We start from the raw sequence: 21,398 nt of genomic DNA, 5'->3' as shown, positions 1-21,398 counted from the left end.
TTCTGACCTTTCCCTCCCCTTGGGGAGCTTCCACACTGGACAGCTTAGGGCCAGTATTGTCTGGAGACGTTCATGGCTGCATCTGGGTCCCTCCTTCCTTTCTGGTTGGCTGCGGCCGTGGAAGAGGAGAAGGGGTGCCTCATCTAGTCCTTTGGCTTTCCCGGGTGGTAGAGAGGACCTTCTTCAGATGGGCAGTTACCTCTCTTTTGTCTGTAGATACTCCCCAGCCCCTCCCAAGTTTGGGAGGCAAGCACTCATCATCCTTCCAGGGTCAATCCTCCTTTGACTGTCTTCAGATGGGCATTACCCCACTCGGGGTCCCTGCCTCTTCCAAATCCTCCCTTGGGCTCACAGTGCAGGAGCCCTTTGGAAGAGAACGTGCAAGAGGAGGCACAACTCCTGTAGGTAGTATCTCATGAAGGGCACAGATTTCTAGGAGGGAGACAGGTCCCCCAAATTTCCGTCTGAGGAAGTATCCTTTGGGGGGGGGGGCATCCTTGAAATTCTCAGAGGCAGTTGGTCTTCCCCCACTCCATCTTCAGAGGAATCCGTGTTCCTGAAGGCCTTTGCGATGGGCCCATCTTCTACCTGGATGTCACCCCTTGCCGACAAACTTGTACAACTTATCTGCAACAGGGAGTGAAAGGAACCATACTCAGTGGAACCAGTCACCAAAAAGGCTGATAAAGTTCTTACTCTTCCAAAGGATAATACTTTTTGGATAAGGGCATTCCCGTTTATGTCATTGTGGTGGCTGCAGCTGCTAAGGAGTTTGCTGAACAGAGCTCCACAGTCCATCTCCCAAACAGTGAGCAAAGCTCCATGGTCCATCCCCCAAACAGGGAGTCCAGGCAGTTGACTGCTTTGGAGAGCACATGTTTGCTACAGTTATGTTTGGACTGAGAGCAATCAATTACATGGCACATTTTCCCTGACTTCAGGGGGATTTGGTCTCAGAACTCGCCACTTAGCTTTTCAGAGTTGCTACCTCTAGAGTCTCTTAAATTGGTCTATCCAAAGCTATCCACTGTAACTTCCCTGGCTAATACTTCTATGAGATTGATCACCAATGCAGTGGAGGCCACCTCTTGAGCGGCATGTACAAGCATTGCCATTAGACAGTACACACGGCTTCGCCTTTGCAGGTTTGTTGGAACCTTTTAAAGGCATCTTTCACTATTACCCCCTTTGGGTCGACCTTGTTTGGTCCCTCAGTCAGAGACATTGACCATTGAGGGGAAGCCTCTGTCCATGATGAGGATCAAGTTCTCTACTCCCCAATGATCCTTTTCTAACAATCAAAGGGGTACTAAGAAGCTTTGGTTCCTCAGGACTTAGTCCTCCTTCCAGGATGCTCCATAGGAATCCTCTTGTACTGGCCGGGGTAGGAGATTCAATGGCAGATGCCACCCCAGCAGCAGAGGGATCCACAGAACCAGGGCTCCTGGGAACCTTCTTGGAGAAGCCCACTGAGAGCTCTTGAGGCACTGCCCAGCTGTTCAACCATGGAGGCAGTTGGGAGGCAACTCTCCCTTCACCCACTAACTTGGAGAGGTATCACCTCAGATCAGTGGGTGTTAAAGATAATTTCCAGGGGTTATTTTGTACCCTTTTTTCTACCCCCTCCAATTCAAAATTCTCTTGATGTTCCACCCCACCAAAGGGAGTTGGCCCATCTCGAAGTCAAATACCTTCTTCTAAAAAGAGCCATCCAAGAGGTTCCAACAGGACAACAACAGTCTGAGACTTGCTCTTGCTTTTTTTGGTGCCTAAAAAGACTAGGGACCTGTGTCCCATTTTACACCTCAGCGAACTGAACCTGTCAGTCAGGAAGTCCAAGTTCAAGATCGTTACTGTACAGTCTGTTCTGCCCCTTCTGCGCAAAGACGATTGGATGTGCTCAGTGGATTTCAGACGTGTAATATCATATCGAAATTGACAGATGCTCCAGGAGATAGCTGCACTTTTGGTTAGGGGTCAATCACTACTAGTTCAGAACACTGCACTTTGGACTCACCACAGCCCCCTGGGCGTTTACCAAATGCATGGCAGCAGTGGCAGCTCATCTCAGACTGCAAGGATTCCAGGTCTTTTCATACCCGAACAATTGACTCTTCATTGCCCCCATGAGGCATCAACTTGCTATGGCCCCCAACCTCTTTCACAATCTTGGCATCACAGTCAACCTCTCCAAGTCAAATCTTTCCCCCATGTAAGAGCTTAGATTTTATCGGGGTTCTTCTAGACATGGTGTCAGAGACTGCAGCACTCCCTCCCTGCAATGTTCAATTCATTCAGGACCAGGTCCACCAGTTGCTGACTCTCGATCATCCCACAGCCCACCTAGTCCTGCAGGTGCTAGGTTCAGTGGTGGCTGTTATCCAGCTAGTGCCTTCTGCCAGATTTCACATGTGGGTTCTGCAGTGGACCCTGGCTGTTCAGTGATCTGCTCAGGTTCACCCCATGTCTGTGACCATCAGGATCTCTCAGGTGTGCGTGCAGAAACCACATTGCATGGTGGCTTCAAACTCAGGATCTGATCTTAGGCAGACCCTTTTGTCTTCCCCAACCCAAGGCCATGGTGACCACGGACGCATTCCTGTTGGGGTGGTGGTGGGGCATTTTCGGGGAAGAATGGTTCAAGGCACGTGATCCCCTGTGGAGACCAAATTGCACATAAATGTCCTGAAGATGAGAGCAGTGCAGTCCTTCTAATGTTGAAAGCCTGTCAGGCGCATCTCCTTCTTGGGATGATAGCAATTCAAACCGACAACATGGCAGTGGTCTGGTACATGAACAAGCAGGGGAGAAGAGCACAGTCTTACCCCCCCCCACCCTGTCCAGTGAGGCCAATAGAGTGTGGGAATGGGCGAGGTCTTTTAGGCACTTTCTTCTTTCAACACACATCCCCGTCAGTTCCACCATGTTAGCTAAAAAAACTCAGCAGGTCTGTCCTCAGCCTCACGAATGGTCCCTGAATTCGTCAGTGGCACATCAGATTTTCGACCGTTGGTTTTTCCGTGCTGCGATCTGGTTGCCTCCCCTTTCAACAGCAAATACAAAAATTACTTTGCCCTGATCCCTCCTAATGGGGCAGTCACCCAGGGACAGTCTGCTTCACGATTGGCCATCAGGGTGTTTGTACGCCTACCCCCCCAACTCCCCTCATTCCCAAAGTTTTGCAGAAAGCCCGTTGCCTGAAGACTCCTCACATCCTCATTGCCCCCTTTTGGCTTTGTCAGGAGTGTAGTGCTCCTTGCTTTGGTCTCCTCTGAAATATCCTCCCTGGATATTGGGTCCCACTCTGGATCTCATTTTCCACCCTTGGTGGCTTCGTCTTCCCGACCTAACCGCATGGTTCTTCCAATTCCAGTGATCCTTTCCCAGTCCAGGCTTTCCTCTCTGCTAGAGAGTATTATCTTAGTCTCTCAAATAGTTTACCAAGACTGTACATTCTAGCAGGTGGAAAATATTCTCAATTTGGGCCAGACCATGAAATCTAGACCTTTTTTCAGCCTTTATTCCTGACATTCTCTTGTACTTGGCCACTTTTTTCCCAGGAGGGGTTTGTTTCTCCACTATTGAACTCCAATTGGCAGCCATCTCAAATTTCCATTTGAATAAGGGTCCCACTTTTTTTTCTAGAATGTGTAAAGCCTTTCTCAAAGGGGTATTTCTCCTTAGACCTCCTATCAAAGATTTCCTCTCCGCCATGGGAGCTGACTCTGGTGTTGCAGTCTGATACAAAAGCCTTTTGAGCCCGAAGCATCTTGTGATCTCAAATTCCTGTGCTGGAAGATGGCCTTTTTGGTAGCTATTACTTTTGCCAAGAGGGTTTCCAAGTTGCAGGCTCTCAGCATTAAGCCCCCCTTTAGAGCTCCCAGAAGGATAGGTTGTCTCTCAGGACTAATCCTTCATTCATTCTTAAGGTAGCTTTGGAGGCCAATCTTAATCAATCTGTTCGACTTCCTTTGTTCTTCCCTAATTACTCTAATAAGGGGGATTACATTTTGCATTGTTTGAGCATCATAAACAGTTGTGTTTTATCTCAAGAGGACTGAAGAATTTTGGAAGTTGGAGCAGCTTTTTGTAGCCTTCTCCCAGGCCAAAAAAGGTCTGGCAGTTACCAAAGTATCGATTTCCTGTTGGATCGCCAGCTGTATTTCCTTTATTTATGATAACAGGCACTTGGAACTTTCCAGAGCAGTTAAAGTTCACTCTACTTGGTTGGTGGCTACATCTTCCACCTTCTTGGCTAAGCTTTCATTGGATGAGATTTGCACTGCTGCTACTTGGTCTAATCCTTGCACATTTGTGGGACAGCATAAATTGGATTTGCTGTCTAGGAACAGGGCTTCCTTTGGTTCCTCTGTTTGGCATATCCTTCCCTGAGGGCCTCCCAGGGTTTATAGTAGCTGGGGACTCTGACCCATCTGTGATGAATAATGATACTGTGATAGCATTAGGTAAAGAGTTATGTACTTATTGTAACTTGGAATCTGTGCTATCCAGTGTCATTATTCATCACATTCTCACCCTCTTTCCTTTTGGAGATCTGGTAGATGTGGAGGGATGTATTCCTTTGGAGACTTCTTTTAGTATTATAGGCTGTCCAGGTTGCTTTTTCTCCATTTAGCAAAGTTGATCTGAGGGTCATAGGTCAGCAAGGGATTATGGGAAGGGGAGCAGCATGAGCTCTGGATCTGTCCTTCAATTGCCGGCTTGGATCCGAGGTCTCATCCAAAACCCATCTGTATCGAATAATGACATTGGATAGCACAGATTTCAAGTTATAGTAAGTACATAACTCTCTTAAATGGCTGTTTAGTTCCCAGGATCATGTGCCTCTGCACTAACTTGTAGTTAATGAAAACATCATGCTATTTTTGTTTTGTACCACAATTTTGTTGTTGCTTTGCATGCTTAAATGCTTTATTTGTGTATAGTTAAATTATTTCTTATCTTTAATAAATTTGAATTGCGCCAAATATGTTCCAGTTTTTGTTGAGAAGATTTTAGCATTTGTGATCGATTGGATGACTGAGCCGACTTGAGTCTTGGGAAGATGGTTTTCCATTTCCTTTACTTTACCTCATGATGACTGTCGTAACCAATTAATACTGGATGATCTATGATGCCAGGACACATGTTGCAGCTTGATAAAGATTGTTTTATGTAAATGTTGGTTCCAGGTGCATTGCTGGAGAGCCTTTCAGTAATCCACATGTTACCGTTATGTGGTTTTGTGGAAATGTCCATGTCTTTATACTCACAGGCTTTGTTTAGGCTCTGATACTAACATTTCAGGCTGTCTGTCCTTCCAGATGTTCAGTTAAGTGATGAAATGATAGAAGACAAGCTGATTGCATGGCATCGTGTCAAAGTCCTAACTATGATGCAGAGTCCTGGGACTGATAAGTGGTTAGGTTGCTGGAGTATTTGGCAGGGAGGACATGGGGAGTGAGTGTCCAACACTTGCTTCACCCATGGGTATATGAAGGAGAGGGAAGCTGCTTAATCTGGTAATGACTGAGGAGTCGGTGCGTAATAAGCAGTGTTATAGACTTTATTCTGCCAAGCTGTTCACAATAGCCTTCATGTGTGAATATTCGTAAATGTGCACTTATGGAGGGGGGGGGGTTGGGGGGGGCTCTTCTGGTGATGGAAGTGCATATGTTGGCTGCCAGAAGTATGGCTAGGCCATAAAATTAAAATTTCCTCAACTCTGCATTATGCTTAACGCGGTTCCAACAAAGCAGAACTTCTGTCTAATCTTCCCAACCTGGAAACTGTTGCATTCCTCCCTTAAAGTTGGAATGTCTTTGTCTGGAAATGTGAGGACAGACTTGCAGGCGGTTGAGGCAAGGGGAAGTCTGACTCTTGACCCTGCTGAAGGGGTAATGCAGATGATGAAACAACCAAACTTCCCTGGCTGCCTTGTATGATGGCCTGGTCAGCTAGATCTCACCCTCTTCTCACTGCTTGGGGGTATGAATGGGTTTAAGACTTCTGGAAGTGATGATGGTTGACAGGCATGTAAAGAAAAAATACACAAACAAAAATAACAGGATGGCGTTGGTATAAAGCTGTTAAACAAAAATAAAAACAGTTACAGTACCGAGGAGAGAGAATTCCAAGAAGGATTATTTTCTGCTTTAGGATCCTGTGTCTGGATTAAGAATGATTAAGATCCGTAGAGACAGCACAGTTAGAAGATAAATGCATTTCTTAGCCCAGATCGGGTAGAGTTAATTGCATGTTATTCACAGTATACGTTTTTCTGTTTGGAGATATTAAGGGAAGGATGTGAGACACCATTTTTCTGCTAATGATACTGAGCTGTACCAGTGCACTCGAACTTAAGTCCTTATAGTTAAAATCCAAAAGAAGTTTGAATGCCATTGTAACATGATTTAGGCATAGTAATTTTTTGCTTATTCTGTGTAAGACTGGGTCTTTGACTGTTTATGCCATGCAGCATTTATCTTACTCCTTGAAAAGTAAGCTGTTTATTTCACTTGTTTATCTGAAATTTATTCTAGGCAATCAGCTGAGGTTTCAGGACCTATTGATGCCTGTTAACTTCTCCTTAGTGTTTGGATTAAACATTAAATTCCATCATTTGCACTCTACAAACGTAAATGCTGTAGTCTTTTCATAGCTCGTGTACTGCAGGCTATTTGCAGGTTGTTGACCACATGTATGCTTCTGTCACATCATTCTAGATGTCCTTCCTTAGATCACTGTTACAGTATTCTAGTACTATTGGGTTATTTCACTGAAATAACCTGAACTTCTGACCAGAGTACCAAAGCCAAAACCTTCCACGCAGCCTTTATTTTAAATTTTTTTTTTTTTTTTTTTTTTTTTTTTTTTTTTTTTTACATTTTGTTAGGGTAATCAGACTGGGCAGAGCCCCTTGGAGAGAAAAGCTCTATATGAATTTATGCAAAATAGTACATAAGATCCTTGTAGTACAATTTTCAAACAGTAGTACAGCAGAAAAATAAAACAGTAAGTACATATAAGCAGCGTACATTCAGTAAAATTTAACAATACCTATATGAGTGCACCTTTTACAATGAATTGAGGCAAACTATAGATCACCAGCAGAATAAGATTGGTAGGAACATTGATATAAAATAGCCAGAGAAGATGATGTAGTAATGAGAGAGAGAGCACAGAATATTAGCTTGGGTTAAAAGAATAGCTGGAGGAGTTGATATAGGCTAGTACACGATTTAATTGATGGGACTTAGTACCCTGGGTGGATGTCCAGGTTATTTTGGCGAAATCATCCAGTAGTATTGGAATACTGCAGCAATAATAAGTAGGTCATGTACTGTTATAAGTTCTTACACAACTACTTTTCAGTTGGGTTCATTGTTGCAGAAGTAGCCATTGTAGATGTGAGTTAGTCACAGGCAAATTTGTGCCCATCTGGCCAGACATCCAGAGCCAGGGGCTGGTCAGTTTTATGAAGATATCAGTAAGACATCAGAAATGAGAGTGCAGCTTGTGTCATCTTTTAGTTTTTTTTTTTTTTTTTTGCTACATCACTTCATTTGTTAGTCAGTCCATTGGTCTCATTCAGGGAACTTCTAGTCAGTCCATTGGCCTCATTCAGGGAACGTCTAGAAATGTCACTACCGTACAGGATTTATTTTCTTAACTTTTTGCAGTTTATTATCTACACTGGTTTCCAGTGATGTGATAATAGCTTAAGTTCTGGATGTTCATGTTTCAGTGTTGCACTAATAAGATACGAAATTTTTTGCCTTTTGAAGCCTGAGGTCTGCCTGTATTCCAGAGACTTTCTCCCTTTCCACAGTCCCAGCAGATGCTCACCAACTGGAAGTCGGGACTTGGGGGTATAAAGGGTTACCCACCAGTGCCATTTTTCAGTTCATTCTTTCTTAACATTGGAGTCCCAGGTAACAGTGTTAAACTGTATATTGCTCTGTCTAAAGCCAGAGATGAGCAGCAAGGCTAAGTGCCCTGCTGAGGAAACTGTTTTTTTCCTATGACTTTCTTGTTCACGTTCTTATTAGATGTCTTAAGTCTAGTGTTTGCTTAGTGTATGGAAAGAAAATATCCCACTGGGACTTTGTCTTTGTATGCTCTGCCTGCATCCAGAACATGGCATGCCCAACTGTCCCCAGTGCACTTATTTCATGGCTATTAAGTGTAGGACCAAGTGACTTTGAAAAACACTTAAGCCGCCAACACATTCTGTGGCTCCTTGGGCGTGTGCTGGTCCCTCTGTTGAAGTCCTGCATAAGAGGAAGGAGAAACATCCAAAAGTCAAGGCTACGAGAGAGTTAGTGACGTCTGTTTCCACTAGCCCTTCTAGGCTCAAGATTGTTGAAGAAAGTGAGGTCCCTTTCCCTCCCCCATCAGATGACCAAGCAAACTGTTGAGGTCATCTCTGATGGATCCATTGCCACTAGAAAGGCACTAGCTTCTGATACTTGGATCCTGGCAACTGAGGTCTAAGGACAGTATTTCTGCTTTTTTGCAAAGAGATCCCATGAGACAAGATTCAGATCATAGCTACCCTCAAGTGGCCTGAACTTGAGCTGGTTAACGGAGCCAAGATTAGACCCAAGACTAAAGCCTCTTGTCAGCTTTTCCCAGCGTCAGGTACTTGGGCCATAGACCTGCCACTCCTAGGCTTACTAGGAGGATTTAATTTAGCAGACGTCTAGGCAGCTGGCCCTTGAAAAGTATACTGCACCAGGGATCTCTTGTTTGCTGTAGCATAGACTAGATCCAGGCCTGCTGAATCTAGCTTTATTTGTATGCTGCTTGTTTGTTTGCTTGTTATTTCCCTGAAACACTAATTCCACCTCAAACGCGGCTTTTCAGTGCTTCTGTGGATCCCTAGTGATATCTGCATTGCTTCCTGTACTTATTTCCTTGTTGCACTTGAAAGAAAGTTACTGTTTGTTGTTTTTGCATTTAAGTTACCTGAAACACATTGCATTTAGGTTACCTGGCACTTGCTCACTAAAGCAATTATATAAGTCAGCACTAAAATATTAAAAGCACTACACCCTCACAAACTCCCCTTGAGTACCTCGTTCCCCATTGGCCCTTTTTTTCAATTATAAAGGAATTCCCAATACTATTCTAGCATGTCCAAAGGTCAGTTGTCAATCTCCTCTCCGGTCCAGCTGGTGAATCTGGGAATCTTGAGGCAATGTTACAACTGCCTCATGTACACAGACAACCCTCTCCTCCTCCCAACAAATTCTAACACATGAGAGATGCAACCATATAGCCATACTGGAGGCTAAGCTCTCTCAACTCAGTACTGGCGAAACCAGTCGGGAGGAGAAGGAAACCACACTCACTACAATTCCAGTCTCACATAGACCTACCACGACAGCAAACCAAACACATAAACACACAAAAACGTACTCGGAGGCTCTAAATAAAAATCTGCCTAAGCAGCAGAGACCTCCAAAGCAGACACCCAAGCAACCGCTACCCCAAAACAAAACTCGTGCAACACACAGCTCACAAAGCCAGTGTGCCGAACAGTCACAGCCCTTAAGGCTAAACAACACACCTGATACACTTGTAATAGATGACTCTATCATCAGGCACACTGACGTCCCGCTCACCAGGCTGAACAAGGAGAAGGAAACGATGAGCTGCCTGTCGGGCGCTAGGATCCGCCACATAACACAAGCACTCAGGTCACTCCAAGGCAAGTACAAATATGACTCAGTCATTGTCCATGCTGGTGTGAATGACCTGAGACGTACCTCCCTGGACTACATGAAAAGAGACATAGAGGAGCTCTCTGAGCATGTAGCCCAGGCCGGTATGACCCTGACCTTGAGTAGCATCTTACCCTCACCAAGAATGATGCCACAATATGAAAACAAGATGATCAACTTCAACAATTGGCTTAAGTATTGGTGTCTTTCAAAGGGGATCCAATGCCTGTCAGCCTGGGATGACATGCTCGACAAGCCACGATGCTTCGCTAGGGACGGCTTGCACCTGTCACCCCTGGGCTTTCGGATATTGGCAAAGGCTCTTGCTACCCCCATAGTGCCTTTTTTAGGCAAGGCTCAAAAGACAAACCCACCTCCATAGGTATCACAAGGGATAAGAAACTGAGTAATGCTACTCAATGCCAGAAGTCTAAACCTCAAGATGCACGAACTCAAAACTCTCCTTAGCATGGAGAAAATCGATATCTGTGCAGTAACAGAAACCTGGTTCAAGGCTCCTGAGAGCACCCCAGCGCTACCAGGTTATACCTCATACCATGCTTTTCGGCCCCAAAACTTGGACCGTACTACAAAAGGAGGGGGAGTATCAATATTCGTCAAAGATACCCACACCTCCAGGTTGGTGGCACAGCACGAAGCATCAGAGACTATCCATGTGCAACTAACAGTGGGTAAAACTGCCTTCCAGTTTATAGCCTGCTACAGACCACCCTCCCAAACCCAGGAAACCCACTCGGCCTTCCTGAGAACACTGGAAAATATGAAGGTCTCTCCAAACACCATTATATTGGGCGACTTCAACAACCCAAACATAGACTGGGAGCATTAATCTAGCTCCAACACCCTAGCACAAAGGTTCTTAGAATTTGTAAACTCAAATGCTATGGAACAACTTGTTACCACTCCCACAAGAGGGGAAAGCATACTGGACCTGATCATCACCAACGTGGGGACTCTGTGCTCCAGACCAGAAGTGTATCCCTCACTGTAACATCAGACCATAAACTAATCTCACTGGATATTCACATCCTGACTCCACCCCCTGCCCTGAAAACCACAGTGAAAAACTTCTCTAAAGCAAATTTCACACTCCTCAAAACCGAGGTGGTATCCTTCAAAGCCCCTGGGCCTGTGAAAAATATGGCCCAGACCGCAGAATCCTTTATGAACTCATTCTATGAACACCTTCAGGAATGCATGGATCATGCAATCCCAAATAAAATCAAGACCCAATCCTCCAAAGGCAGACATCCTGTCTGGTGGACCCCAGCCATAAACAAACTGTACAATAGAAGGAGGAAGCTACTACATGATAGAGCAAAATCCCAAAAAGGGAAGGCTTTCTTTAGTTATGTTAAGAACCTGGGTGGGAATTCCCAGATATGCTCAGAATTGGTCCAAAATAACAAAAAATACACTGAACCCACAGACATTGCCAACATCCTAGCTGACAGGTTCAGCGCAACCCCCCCCCCCACCAAAAGGGCAAATATTTATCCCAGCAGAGTGCTGCCCCCCCCTGACATCTCAGATGCTCAGGTAGGAGCTGCCCTCTCTAAAGCAAAAAACACAGCATCAATGGGACCAGATGGTGTCCCAGGCTGCGTCCTACATGAACTCCAAGAAGAGCTAAACCCAAATATAAAACTACTGTTCAATCTCAGCCTTACTACAGGATATGTACCCAAAGAGTGGCGTACAGCAACAGTGGTCCCTCTCCACAAAGGTGGTGCCTCAACGGATCCTGGAAACTATTGCCCCATAAGCCTGACTAGCTTGGTCTGCAAAGCTATAGAAAGGATCATCATGGACGTCATAAATAAAGATATTGGGGACCTGCAGACACTGGATCCTACCCAGTTGGGCTTTGTTAAGGGCAGAATCCTGCCTCTTAAACCTGGTTGATTTCTTTGAAACAGTCACCAAGGCCATTGATGAGGGGAAGGTGCTCCACACAGCCTACCTGGACCTCGCAAAAGCTTTCGATACAGTACCCCACTCGGGCATTATAGATAAGCTCACCAGCTTAAATATAAACCGCTATGTCACTAGATGGGTTGCAAACTGGCTTAAGGACAGAACCCACATGGTTAGAATTGCTGGAGCCATGTCAGACTCCAAACCAGTTACAAGTGGCGTCCCCCAAGGCTCAGGCCTGGGACCTCTCTTCTGTGTATATTTCTCGGAGGTACAGGCCAACACTTAAGGACTGTGGCTGACTAAGTTCGCCGATGACTGCAAACTGGGCGCCATAATCGACTCAACTGCCGACACAAGCATCCTCCAAAAGGGCCTCATAGAAACAGACAACTGGTGCCAAAGCCATGGCCTCAAGCTAAATGCCAAAAAGTGTATAGTCATCCCCTTTGGCAAAAACAAAGTGCCCACAAATTACCACATAGGTGGCAATCCATTAAGTACAGAAGAAGTAATTGGGGACCTGGGGACCCAAGTTGATAGCAATCTCTCATTTGACAACCACGTGGCCAAAGTGGTTAGAAAAACATTTTATATAGCCCACTTAATCATGAAGGGATTCACATCTAGATCAGGGGAGGTCATTGTGCCTCTTTACTCATCCCTCATCAGGCCCATAATTGAGTACAATGCCCCTTTTGGGATGTACCTTACCAGACACCTGCAGCAACTGGAAAGACCCTAAAAGTACCTCACCCAAGAGGATCATAGGGCTCAAACAGATGCCATATGCTGCCTGGTTAAAGAAACTCCAGCTCTACTCAGTGGCATACCTCCTGCTCAGAGGCGATCTGTGCCTGACGTATAAAGCCATGTCCAACCCGGAATTAATGGGCATGCTGCACCTTAGAAAATCCAAATCCCATCGAGCTACGCGCTTGAGAGACTTGAACCTCAGCACTGAAATAAATAGGACATGCTGGAGGGACAGATTCATAACCCAGAGGCTCCCTTCACTCTGGAATAAAATCCCAGTCCAGGTTAGGCAGAGTCCCTCATTGACTCTCTTCAAGAGGAATCTTGATGAGTGGATGGGAGATCGTAGGTTTACCCCAGGTATCACTTCTGTGTCACTGTTAGACAGAGGCACAGTATACTAACCTCGAAAAAGGGCATAGCAAAATTAATTTAAAATGGGTGGCGAAAGCCAAACACACACTGACTAGGCTTATAAATGCCCTAGGGCAGATAGCCTAGTATGAATCTATGAAAAGAAAAAGAGGCCCCTCCCCTCAGGAGTCCTCAGATTGCTATGCCTCAGATGAAGACCACCAGTGCGCATATGTTAAGCAGCTTTCCACAATGTCATATGCCAACTGCGATTCAGCAGATAATCTTGCCTCAGCCTTACCACTTGAGGAGATTCTCTTGTGGAGGTTTTTCCTGAAATGAGAGTTCTTCGCTTAGATGCCTCAGAAATATCCCCAGAAAAAAAAATTTCTGATATTAGCGCAAACCTCTTTCCATTCCTTCAGGTTTGGAATTGGTGGTTTGTTATTCAAGACACATCCCTGCAGCCTGACTTCCAGCCCTTTCATCCAGGAGACCTAACCAAATCTACAGGGTGATTGAGTTCCACAGACATCTGCACATAAACCCATTGGTGGATACTGAGTTGGTTTCCTCAGAATCCAAGGTAGCCAAGGAATGCACTTGTTAAGAGTCCTTTGCCAAATGATAACAAGGACAGCATCCTCTGTAGGTTTGGCAAAAAGGTCTGCAGCAGACCTCGGCATGAGATCTTTAAACTGCCAGCTTTATATGGTTAAAATGCCAGGTGTCACTCTTGGATCAGATGTAGCAAAGAGAGGAAAGGGAGGATGAGGCTGTCCAGAAAGAGTTGCCAGAACTTTGCAACATCTGATGTTCGTTGTCTCACTGTTGTAGTACTTAAGTGGGTTATTCTTGCTTTGGTAGCCCTTGGCCAGCCAGAATACAAGAGAATTTAAGCCTTCCTCCTGGACTGGCAGATGCCCATCACTTGATAAGACATTTGGGTATACGGCTCATTGACCAATGCCATCTTACAGCTTGTATTGTCACTGTAGCCAGAAGCATACACTTCTGAAAATGTCTGTCAGTTCAGACCAGAGTGCTTTACGTCAAGTACCCCATTTAGTGACCTTCCATTTTATTTTCTTGTTTGTCTGTGTTCAGGGAGTACTAGAACTAATACTTGTCTTGATTGTGGGAAAACATTTTCCACATTGGGACTGTTATACCCTTTGATCTGATGTTAATCTTATTTCAGTTCATCACTGATGGGTTCGGTTCTGAGCCCTCGGAACCGAGTCGGCCTATTACCAAGCTCACACCAGCCAAAAAAAACTCTCGAGCTAAATCTCTACCCAGAACGCCCTTCTCCCTGTTACCTCAGATCTCGTTTGCAGCGTAGCCGTAAAGCTGCATTTCAGCCGAGCTCTCACCTAAGTAAAATCATTTTAGATATTCGTGTAAAAGTATTTGGATATTCTTCATCATTATTGTTGGATTATACAGTTAGTTGTGGTGTCCTTTCTATTAAAATGGTGGATAAGAAGGGTACTTCTGGCTTTAAGCATTATACTTGTAAGGGCAAGTTACCTAATAGTGACTTGCATGATGATTGTGTATACTGTTTGGGAGTGTCCCACCTTTCAGTGCAGCCTCCATGTAATTTGTCAAAGTTTCAGCAAACACACTCTTAATGAGTGCAAAAATAAACTCATTCTGAAGGGGGTTACTCAAGTCTCCTTTCTCAGAGGCCATTTCTGCGATGGAGATCTCAACCACTCCTTGTAAGGACAAAAAGAGAACCCATTCTGTTCCTTCTAAACCATTGGGTGATCAGAGCAAACTTGGGAAATCTAAAGTCCCCAAGTTATCGTCTGAGCATAAATGTGCCTCCTTGGCTCTGACCATCTCAAAACCTTCGATACCTGTATTGGCACAGACCCTGCCTCCGGCATCGATCATATATCTTACTACGTCTATTTGGACTTCGGCACCTGTAGCTACTTTGCCTCAGGGCACACCTTCTACTTTGACTTTGATTTCCATTTTGGAACCGACCGTTTCGGCTCAGAGTGCCACTTCAACACCGAGCGTTGTACCAACCTCACTGGATCCTGACCCCTTTGTTTCTGATCTCGAACCTAAAGACTGCGGTGCTGGATTGCACCACGGACCCAATACTCTCTCTCAGTAGACCCATTTCTGAGCCAAGCGTATAGCACATTTCTCGAACATCCTGACTCCCCTCTGGAGTTATCCACTAGATCCACCAGAACCCTTTCGAAACATGACGTGGTGCATCTTGTGGACCAGCTGTTGGTAGCCAGGGGGATTCCATCACTTTCTAAAACCCGTCCACCTGCTGAACTTTCGTTGCCTTATCCACGGACTCCATCTTACACTCCTTCGACCATCTCTGTTCCAACCTCCTCCTTGAAACCCACCACCTTGGTGCCTACGGTGCATCTCACTTCGGCTCCGAGTTTATTCCTTTGGTCTTTGGTTCCTGCCGGACCAGTCCTTTCTCAATCTGGAGATTGGGAGATGGGTGCGTCGGCCCGGAGTACGGTGCCAACTTTCTCTTCCTCCCTCCATGCCAATCTTGCATAAGGCTCCACCTGTGGGGTTAGGTCCATCAGGGCAGGGTGTGACCCTGGTCCAGAGGTTGTCTTTCTTGTTTCCAGGCTCCCATCCCTGTTCGGGCAGGCATGGCTTCCGCGCGATGGAGAGGGCTCTTGCTTCTGGTAGCACTCCTAACATGTCGGAATCCCAGTTTTTGCCCCCTGAGCTGCAGCTGTCACAGGCCACCCCCCTGGGACACCAGGCAGAGAAGCCACAGGCACCCCTGTTCAGGGTACCTTACTCTCTTGAGTCCTCTTCAGACAGCCCCACTGAGGAGCCCACTCGAAAGAAGACATGCAAGAGGAAGCACGTAGATTCGCCAGAGGAGTCCTTAATGGAAGACTCCAATTACGATGATGGTGTCCCCATGGTCACCTCCTGTTCAGAGACATCCTGGAAATGTTAAAACGGAGAGGTGACTGGAAGCCCTCCAACCCTTCGTCTGAGGAGTCTGTGTTCCTATAGGCTTTTCATGCTCGGCCGTCTACCTCTTGGCTGACCCCGCCTGTCGACAAACTGGTTGTGCAGCACATGTGGAGGAACCCTGTTTTCATTGAGGTGATCCCCCGGAGACCAGACAGAATTCTGTCCCCTCCTGCTGAGAATCCGCACTGGTCCAGAGGGTTACAAGTTGATGCAATGGTGGTTGCATTGACCATGAAAAAGGACTTTGCTGAAGTAAGTCTTCTGTTCACCCACCCAACAGGGAGTCTTGGGCAGTGGACAGACTTAGGGTATTTTTGCATTAGGGACCTTTGCTTATATGGTCCCTGAATTATTTGGCACATTTTATGAGGCTCCAAAGGGACTTGATCTCCAAACTCTCTGCGACGCTTACAGGACAGCTGTCTGAGAAGGTCAGGGGCAAAGTGGCCTTGCAGCTAGCAACCCTGGAATCAGTATCCCACTCATCCATGAGGTTGCTGTCACATGCAACCGAAGGGGCGGCTAGAGCAGCGGGTTCAGGCATTGAGACGTCATGCCCGGATGAGTATCTGTGACCTCGTGGATCCCTTCGTCTTTCTTTCTGAAAGCTGCTATTGAAGCTTCATCTCTCTTTCACTCCAATGTGAAGGACACGCTAGCCAGGTGTGAGCAAGATGGAAAAACCCTGTCTGGCGTAGGCCTACAATTTTCCAACCCTCAACATACCTTCTCCAGGAATCAGAGGAGTGGGAAAATGTGGCATAAGAAATCTCAGGGTCCGTGCCACACATGGTGATAATACTCCCAGAGGCATAGGGGATAACACTTTGGGATACGCCCCTGTAGAGGCAGAGAGGGGTCCTCTCAACCAAGGCTTCAGGGACTCTTTCTCTGGACAGCCTTATCAGCGCTCCTGAGGGCTGGCTCGATTGGTTACCTCTGGAAGCAGTCGAGGGTCGTTTCTCCCTGCACCAAGCTGCCTGGCACTTTATCACCACTGATCGTTTGGTGCAGAGGATTATCACCAGAGGTTACACCATTTCCCTTTCTTGTCAATCCAAATTTTCCAAGAAAACTTCCCACGTGCCACACAGTCAAAGGGAAGCAGCAGCTTCAGAGATTATAAAGCTGTCTCGAGTCCTCCAACCAGTCCCACCAGATCAGCGTGGATCTGGATTTTACTCTAGATTCATTTTGGTGCCAAAAAAGACAGGGGACTGAAGACCCATTTTTGAATCTTGGCAGCTTAAACAAGGCTGTCACCCAAACCAAATTCCGGATGGTCACGGTTCAGTCCATCCTTCCCTTTTTGAGAGAAGGCAATTGGATGTGCTCTGTAGATATCCGGGATGCATATTACCGCATCAAGATGGACAAACACTCCAGGAGTCTGCTTCGCTTCTGGCTAAGAGCCAGTCATTGCCAATTCTGTGTCCTGCCGTTCTGTCTCTCTACAGCACCCAGAGTGTTCATGAAATGCATGGCAGTGGTAACAGCTCACTTGAGACTAAAATAATTAAGGGTGTTTCCATATCTAGATGACTGGATCCGTCCTGCCCCCACCAAGCATCTGCTGGTAATTGGCCTTACAACATACTCTCTCTGGCAAAATTGTTGGAAATAAATGACGTTACATTGGGAGAAATCAAATCTTATCCTTACACAACAGTTATTTGGAGCAGTGTTAAATACTTGGTCCTATCTGGTATCACTCCCTTTTCACAGACTCCACTTATTGAGGCTTCAAATCAGAGTGATTCTTTCTCAGACATTAGCTCCTGCAAGACAAGTTCTCCAAGCTCTGGGTTCTATGGCTGCATCCATTCCAGTAGTGCCTTTAGCAAAGCTACATATGCAAATTCTGCAATGGCTACTTCTGTGTCAATGGTTCCCAAAATGTCATCCCCTGGATTACAAGACTTGAATAACCAACTCTTGCAAGCAAGACCTACTTTGGTGGACGAGGCCAGACGATCTTTGGAGCCGACCTTTTCAACCCTTCAAATAGATAGACCACACAAATGCTACTTGTAACAACAAAGAAGAAACACAGGTATGGTCCGCAATCAAGAACTGCAAGCTAGCATCAACTACAAGGACGACAGTTTACCTAGGTTTTGTCTTTTTTCACAGAATTCTTCAGAACAAATACTTGTGCAAACTTTAGTTAATAAATACACTCCCACTAATTGTATTCAGTTAATTAATTTCAATTAAATCTGATTGAGCTTACCCATCTCCCAATAAAATTTGACCAAGCCAAAAACTCACAATAAAAATACTTACTAACATATAATATACACCTAAATTTCATATAAAACACTAACTGCATATCATCAATAAAATATATGTAATATTTAATATATGAAATATTTAATACATATACTATATTTTATTTTATTTAATTTATTATGAAAAAAAATAAACTACACATGAAAACAATGAATCACAGTATATTTCAACTAATATTGAACTGCTGATTGACAATTATAAATAAAATAATGTTAAAAATAAAACTTAAATATACACATAATATTAAGTAAATACTGCAAACCATTTTAAAATTATGTATCAAATGAAAATGTATCAATTTATCCCATGATATGTTTTAACTTTAAAATGGGGACAATACTTATATTGTCATTGATGCCTGGGAACACTGTGGCATCCAACCTCAACTGCCACTTTATTTCACATATGTCAAGGTGTGCATCTAAAACTCCACATTGATTATCCTTTTTGATGTGCTGTATCACACAAAATTTAAATTTATGCTCATTATTTTGTTCTATATGCCTGACTAACGCATTAGTATTTCTCATATGTTTAATATCCAAAATATGCTCACTGATTCTTTCTTTATAAGATCTGCTAGTTTTTCCTACATAAAAAGCTGAGCATTGGCAACATTTAGCTAAATAAACTACATTTTTGGTGTTACAAACAGAATGCCCATGTAAACCTATAGACACGTTGGCCACTACTATTTTTGAACCTGTAACCAAAATGTACTGGCACATGTTACATCTCCCACACTTAAAATTACCCTTAGCCCTGCTTGAATTACCTATATCACCCATACAGCGTCCTCCCTTTTCAAACAGTTGCTTAAAAGATCTTCCCTTCCTATATACATATTTTGGGGGGTTGTTTAACTTACTCCATACATTATCTAGTCTCAACCTCCAATTATTATTTATAATATCCACTATATGCTTAGTGTCATAGGAATATGTGTTGATGAAATAAATGTCAGATTCACATGTTCCAGAACCATTTTTTATACTGTCATTTACGCCATTTTCAAAAATATTATTCCCACTTTCAATTTTTGGATTAATATTATTGCTTATTAATATTGTTGTTCATTAAAGAATTCACATTACTATTCATGGTTAATAATGCCATATAAGTACCATCATTCCTTTTCCGTATTACTTCATCACCTATGGATTCACACAAAACAATAGGGTACCCTCTTTTAATAAACATACCTTTTATAAATTCCACCTCACTAAAAAATTATTGCTCCTCACTAACCATTCTGGCTGCCCTAACCATCTGACCTTTTACTATGGCCTTCTGATGGCTAGGACGCCAGCTATGATAATTCAGAGAGGTATATGACACCAGTGTTTTGGCGGGGAGTGTTTTGTCATCTATAGGTTCGAGTGTCAATAATCTGAGTCGATAGTGGAACGGAGTATTTACCCTGTTTTTGAAACTACTATTAGGGGGTTGCTGCTGATGAAAAATTGTATTTGATCAACAGACTGAGGAATTTGGAAATTGTGATGTTGGTTATGTATTTAAGGGGCAATTTTCTATGAGCCCTGGTGTTTTAGATGTTAATGACAGTTTTATGAATTTGAGTGAACTAACTTCGATTAATGTTAGTACAGATGGGGAATTAAGTCAACTATTGGATGTCATTGATGCTTTGCAGGGGGCTGATAATGCTGTAACAATTAGTAAACCAATTGTCGTCCCTAATACATTTGGTGACTATCGAGTTTATAACTATTCTAGCAAAAAAATAAATAACAAACTTGTAGAGTTACTTTCAAAAGGTTCCTCATTTATTCCAGTAATGAGGGGGAGTTTAAATGAGAGTTTGATTGACTTAAAAATGTTGACTAGGAGAATGAATCTTAAGATGTTTTTTGAAAATACAACGGAACAAAGTAGAATTATGCTAAAAAAGTCCAGTAATTTCAATCCCCCTTTAAATGGAATAGTGGCATTTTATGAGAAGATTTGTGAGTTAGACATAAGGAAATATATGAAGAAAAGCAGGAACTGTATTGAAAATAGAGCATATGATAGGGCCAATAATTTAAATGAGGATGAACAAAAATTATTACAAGAATTAATTAATGACAAAACTCTCAGGTTCATGAGGCCTGACATAGGTAATGGTACGGTCATTATGGATAGAAATGACTATATTGACTACATGTTAAGTATGTTAGGGGATGACACTTATAAGGAAAGCAGTTTGAATCCGGTGAATATAGCATATTCCAAAATAGATTTGTTGATAGAAGATCTTATGCAAGGTCAAATTGATGAGTCTGAGTATTATTATTTAAAAAATTATTTTCCAGTGGTTAGTGGCATTTTTGGCATTCCAAAATTGCATAAGGGGTTGGAGAATGTTAAATTTAGGCCCATTGTAGACGGGAAGAGAGGCAAGACATCTTTTATTAGTAGATTTTTGGATTTTCATTTACAGAAAGGTATAAAGAAATTTGATTATTACAAATGATTCATGGCATTTTTTGGAGAATCTCAAAACAGGATTAGTGAACATACAGTTTTGTTGGTTATTGATGTTTGTAATCTTTTTTCGGTAATTCCAAATGGTATAGGATTACAATGGTTAGAATGTCAATTAGGAAAGACTGGGTTGTATGATCAAGACCGCATTAATGTATTCGTTACTCTAATGGAAGCTGTATTAGATAACTACGTATTTTTTGAAGGGCATTATTTTAAGCAAAATACTGGAGTAGCAAAGGGGGCGGCATGTGCCCCCATATATGCTAATTACATAATGTCCTTCTGGAAACAGGAATATGTGTTTTCTAGTGAATATAAGCAATATATTCAACACTATACCTGTTTTTTGGATGATATTTTTGTGATCTGGGAGGGTGGTGTTGAAAAGATCAAAATGTTTATTGATTATATAAATGACACAGTGCAGTTTCTTGTTTACTTTTGAATTTAGTAAAGATGAACCGTCATACTTAGATGTTCAGTTGAAGGTTGATAAAGTAAGGAAATGTTTGACTTCTGGTATTTATAGAAAGCCCACCTTTTCAAACTCATGTTTGAATTATCATAGCTGGCATCCTAGCCATCAGAAGAAGGCCATAGTAAAAGGTCAGATGGTTAGGGCAGCCAGAATGGTTAGTGAGGAGCAAGAATTTTTTAGTGAGGTGGAATTTATAAAGGGTATCTTTATTAAAAGAGGGTACCCTATTGTTTTGTGTGAATCCATAGGTGATGAAGTAATACGGAAAAGGAATGATGGTACTTATATGGCATTATTAACCATGAATAGTAATGTGAATTCTTTAACGAACAACAATATTAATAGTAATAATATTAATCCAAAAATTGAAA

General features: G+C 43.5%; 1 protein-coding gene across 1 annotated transcript in view; it reads left to right on the top strand.

Moving 5' to 3' along the window:
* The window catches only part of LOC122790520 (lysine-specific demethylase 3B-like), a 1,645,389-nt gene extending 1,626,210 nt beyond the window's left edge, over positions 1–19,179 (top strand). The window contains exon 15 of the mRNA XM_044058071.1: positions 19,142–19,179. Within this exon, the coding sequence (XP_043914006.1) occupies positions 19,142–19,179 (38 nt within the window). The remainder of the gene's footprint in view (positions 1–19,141) is intronic.
* The last annotated feature ends 2,219 nt before the right edge of the window (positions 19,180–21,398 follow it).

Source organism: Protopterus annectens, chromosome 16.part0, assembly GCF_019279795.1.
Source record: "Protopterus annectens isolate FY-2018-M chromosome 16.part0, PAN1.0, whole genome shotgun sequence".
NCBI lineage: Eukaryota > Metazoa > Chordata > Ceratodontiformes > Protopteridae > Protopterus > Protopterus annectens.
Note: the sequence above shows the minus strand (reverse complement) of the source record. Positions and strands in the feature narration are given on the sequence as shown.